Source organism: Bidens hawaiensis, unplaced genomic scaffold (assembly GCF_021521415.1).
Source record: "Bidens hawaiensis isolate Kalapana, Puna unplaced genomic scaffold, B.hawaiensis_p1.1 tig00003974_1, whole genome shotgun sequence".
NCBI classification, from domain to species: domain Eukaryota; kingdom Viridiplantae; phylum Streptophyta; class Magnoliopsida; order Asterales; family Asteraceae; genus Bidens; species Bidens hawaiensis.
Window position 1 is genome coordinate 10634 of NW_027491230.1, and position 5157 is coordinate 15790.

General features: G+C 35.7%; 1 protein-coding gene across 1 annotated transcript; it reads left to right on the plus strand.

Moving 5' to 3' along the window:
• Positions 1 to 1017: 1017 nt before the first annotated feature.
• On the plus strand, positions 1018 to 3757 carry LOC143624830 (gibberellin 2-beta-dioxygenase-like). The gene is made up of 3 exons (XM_077095337.1): positions 1018 to 1503; positions 2319 to 2688; positions 3468 to 3757. Exons 1-3 carry the CDS (start codon positions 1130 to 1132, stop codon positions 3723 to 3725), a joined length of 1002 nt encoding a protein of 333 aa, XP_076951452.1. The 5' UTR covers positions 1018 to 1129; the 3' UTR covers positions 3726 to 3757.
• Positions 3758 to 5157: the final 1400 nt, after the last annotated feature.

Consider the following 5157-nt stretch of genomic DNA (forward strand, 5'->3'; position numbering starts at 1 on the left):
AAACACGTGTACATCAGTACATGATTAATGCATCCCTATTAAGTAACAAAGAGGATATTAGTTTTCCATATTAAAGATGTATGATGTATGATGTATGACATGACTCATGTTCGTTTTACGATCAAATGCTATAAGTTAATTAGGAGTACGTACTTAAGTCATTAAATAAAATAGATGACTAATTATGAGAGATAATTATCGAACAAAGGTATGTGGTTTCCGCTAGGGGTGAACAACTTAACCGCTATAACTGTTAGGGTCTGTTTGGTTCATTCAGATCTGAATGAGTTTCTGTCTCATTCAGCAACAACAACAAGTCTGAATGATTCAGATATAATTTTAACCATTTTTGGAACCAAATAGTCTGAATGAATAAGATGTTTACATCTGAATTGTTCCATTCAGATGTAAAGAAACAGCCCCTTAATCGAAAAGTAACCGACATGTCCGAACTTATTTTAACCGATAACTAACATAACTGGTGGGTCGGTTTCGATTAAAGAACTGACAATATGTTTGAGATTAATTTCCACCAAACATTCAAATTATACCATTTGGATGTTTTTGGTTTGCCGTTAGTTATTGAATTAACTTGAATTTCATTATTGTATCTTATTATGCCCTTTTTTAATATTTTGTATTAATATTATGGATTATATAGTTTGTTGTTTTGTCGTTTTTTTTAATATTTTGTACCAACCTAATTTTAGAACCAAATACATTTTCTGGTTACGGATAACCGACCTAAATCCGACTCGCTATAACTTTTAAAATTGATTAACCAAAACTGCTACATCGGATCAGTTATGGTTAAAGTTATGCATTAACAGACATATCAGTTATTGTTATGGTTATGAGTTTAGCTTAAAACCACTCAAACCTACCCATTTACAAACCTTAGTTTCCGCTATCAAACTGCTTACATAATAATCTTATATTTTTAGAGGTGTCACAGATATGTGTTTGAAAAGCCATCAAAATCAAACAGCTAAAATGTTTATCTTTTACACGTGTATAGCACACATATGATCATATGCTACACACACAATAAAGATATTAATTAAATATGATCCATAACGTATATAAATAGGCAGATAGTTTCCCTTTCTGTTGGCACCAAACCATCAACATGGTGATGCTATCACAAGACCAAAACAAGCCCATCAATCTAGCCAACAAATGGAACAAAAGTACTGACTTCAAAGGCATCCCGGTAATTGACCTCTCATGCCCTGAAGATGCCAAGAACCTCATGGTCAATGCCTGCCAAGATTATGGTTTCTTTAAGGTCATAAACCATGGTGTGCCACTTTGGCTCGTGTCGGAACTTGAAAACGAAACCATGGAGTTCTTCAACATGAGCCAGTACGAGAAGAACAAGTATTGTCCTCCAAATCCATTAGGGTATTGTACCAACAAAATCGGAAGGAATGGAGATGTCGGCTTGATTGAATATCTTCTCTTTACTTCCGACCATTTCCCTACAAACAGCAAAAACTTTTCGTAAGATGTCTTTAATTTCTTTCTATTATTTTACTCATAATTTATTGGTCTAGTGGTATGATGTCCCTCCCTTATAATATGAGGTTGTGGTTTCAAATTCTTAGATAAAGTAAAGGTGAAATTATTTTGTTAATAAAATGTCTTTCTCTATAGTCTTCAATGTTCTTTTACAAAAAAAATAACTAGGAGAACCATATAAATACTATTGGTGATTCTCGTCTAAAAGACACGTACACTAAGGTGGTGGAGCCCGAGTAATCTATATATTATTTGTGTTTATGGGTTTAAGGGGTTGTTAGGGTTTTATTACTTTCTTGTTCACCAAATTTATGCGAGTCTATATATATATATATGTTTATGTTTACGAAGTTAGGGTATTGAGTTTTGTGTGTGTTTCCGTTTCTTGTTTACCAATTCATTCTTGAGGTACTTGTAGTTTGGTGATGAAACTTGACCATGCATGATAAATACATCATCGTTATTAGATCATGTAAATATGTATATTTAGTGAAAAATAATATATATATATATTTAAATATATATTAAATACTTAAAATTACAACTTTGGAATGATGAGTCATACATACTCCATTACATCACCCCTAGGACCCCCTTGAGCAAAGAATATATATATATATACTTGTCCTATATATGAAGATTCAAGACTCCTTTATCTTTTTCCTAGGGTGTTAATAAACCATTACTTCATTTCCCCATACAGAACATTGATACACTGTCCGGTTCTGAAAACATTGTTTAAATAACACTAAATAGTTATTTTCTAAAGCTTATGTTTGATGTTGCATGTTGTAAAGGTCACTAGCAAAAGAATACGTGGAAGCAGTGAGAAAACTAGGGTGCAACATACTTGAATTACTGGCAGAGGGCTTGAAAATAGAGCCCAAGAGTGTGTTAAGCAGGATGTTAAGTGATGAGAACGCGGACACTGTCTTCAGACTAAACCACTATCCGCCCTGCCTGGACCCTAGCCCTAACACTGCCTATCTAGCCTCGAGCAATGGCACGAACTGTATTGGGTTCGGTGAACACACGGACCCGCATCTTATATCAATTGGAAGATCTAACACCACGTCTGGCTTACAAATCTGTCTGCCTGATGAGACTTGGGTTCCTGTCCCACCTGACCAGACTTCTTTCTTTATCAATGTTGATGACATGTTACAGGTGATCAATGATTCTTTTTCAAAATAACAAGGGTCATGCTACTGCTACTGCTACAACTACCCCCTTTTGCACCATCAAATGACCGTCCACAAATAAAACTAAAACGGTCGTTTTAAACAAAACAGACAAACTTTGAAAATTATTAGTCATAATTGTAGTTTGAATAATATCCGAACAGCCGTTCTGGCCATAGAAGGTCAAATTACTGGCCAAATTGTTGTTTGCCCTATTTGCGGACACCTGACTAATATAGACAGTTAAACTTAAATTTTTTTGGTAAAAACATACGCCCGATCTCTATCAGGATGACCGTCTGAAACAACATGGAATAGATGTTAGATATATAGAATATTGTTAGCGTTTAGTTATATAAATCTAGCAGTCCAAGTTATATTTTAGATATTTGAGTTATTTCCTATACATCTCCTATTCATTAAATAACACACATCCGTCCCTTTAAAAGTGTCTATATTTCCTTTTTTGTTTGTCTCATTACAAATGTCATTTTTCAAAAATTATTAGCCAATTTCCAAGTTTTACTCTTAAACACACACAACTAACATTAATAAACAATATTGATGACCCAATTTCCAATGGCATTATTGTCATTTTGTATGCAAAAAAATAAACATTCAATCTACCTTGAACTTTATGTTTTTTAAAATATGACACAATTAATGGGACGGATGGAATATTATTATTATTATTATTATTATTATTATTATTTCAGTCTCTTTCTCTTAAGTCTTTTTGTTGAAATATTGTTGATTTGAGTGAAGGTGATGACAAATGGAAGGTTCAAAAGTGTAAGACATAGAGTGGTTACAGACAGATTGAAGTCAAGAGTTTCAATGATATACTTTGGAGGTCCGCCATTGATGGAGAAGATTGCGCCATTGGGGTCACTCATGGAAGCAGGTGAAGAAAGTTTGTATCATGAGTTCACTTGGTTTGAATACAAAACATGCACCTACAAGACTAGACTGGCTGATGATAGACTCTCTTTCTTTCACAAAGGCTCTCATCCTTCGGTTTGAAAAAGTTTCAAAAGTCAGCCATATCTCATGTGCATATGGCCGATCAGTTGTCTTTGATCTTACTTGTTTGGTTTTTTTATTTAGTTGTAACAAGACCAAGTCAATGTATTGTATTTTTTTTAAAACCATAGAGAAGATGTTTTATTAATATCTGTGATAGATACAACCTCATCTTGTATTGAGGATTCAATAGACTTATATAGACAATTACATAACAATCACTCCATGATTATAGGAGTGTTGACTAAATACAATAGGAAACAAATAAATACAATAAATGAGTATATTATTCTCTAATACCCCCCTTCAATCGAAACGGTGGCGGTCCAAGACGCAACATAGTACGAAAAGCTTCAAACGATGCTCGTGGAAGACTTTTAGTGAAGATGTCAGCCACCTGAAGATTGGTGGGAACAAAACGAGTGTAAAGCTTGCCCGAATTTACGAGTTCTCGTATGAAATGGTAATCCAAGTCAATATGCTTTGCATGCTTGTGAGACACGGGGTTCTGAGTCATAAAAAGGGCACTTTTATTATCACACAGTAGAGTGGGTCGATCAGGAGGCAATGCATGTAACTCTTGTAGCAAATGAGTAATCCAAACTATTTCAGCAATTGTGTTTGCCATTGCTCTATATTCTGATTCACAACTAGAGCCTGAGACCGTTGGTTGTTTCTTTGCACTCCAGGATACTAGATTACCACCCAAAAAAATAGAGTAACCATATGTGGACCTCCGGGTTTCAATGCATCGAGCCCAGTCAGCATCGGAATAGCCGACTAAAGAAGATTTAAGAGGCCGACTGAATGTGAGACCGAATGAAAGTGTACCTTTAACGTAACGAAGAATGCGCTTAACCGACTGAAAATGATCAACAGTAGGAGCGTGCAGAAATTGACACGCCTGATTAACAGCATAAGATAGATCCGGTCGAATGATTGTAAGGTACTGAAGAGCACCAACAAGCGATCGATATAACGTGGGATCTGAGAATGGTTCCCCGGTGGTGAGAAAGGTTTCATGCGGAGCAAGAGGTGTCCTAATCGGCTTGGAGTCAAAAAGTTCGGCTCGCTTGAGAATATCTGTTGCATATTTTGATTGGGTAAGAAAGAGACCCGTGTCCGTATAAGCAACTTCAAGGCCTAAAAAATAGTTGAGATTCCCAAGATCTTTAATGGAAAATTCAGCATTGAGCCGAGAAATGAAAGAACCAATAGTCGTCTCATCGTTACCCGTAAGAATAAGATCATCCACGTAGACAAGCAAATACATGGTGCAAGCGGATCTATGAAACACAAACAAAGAAGTGTCTGCTCGACTGCATGTGAAACCATAGGACAAAAGAAACGAGCTCAATCGTTGGAACCATGCTCGGGGGGCCTGTTTCAGACCGTATAAAGCTTTAGAAAGTTTGCACACGTGATTTGGAAA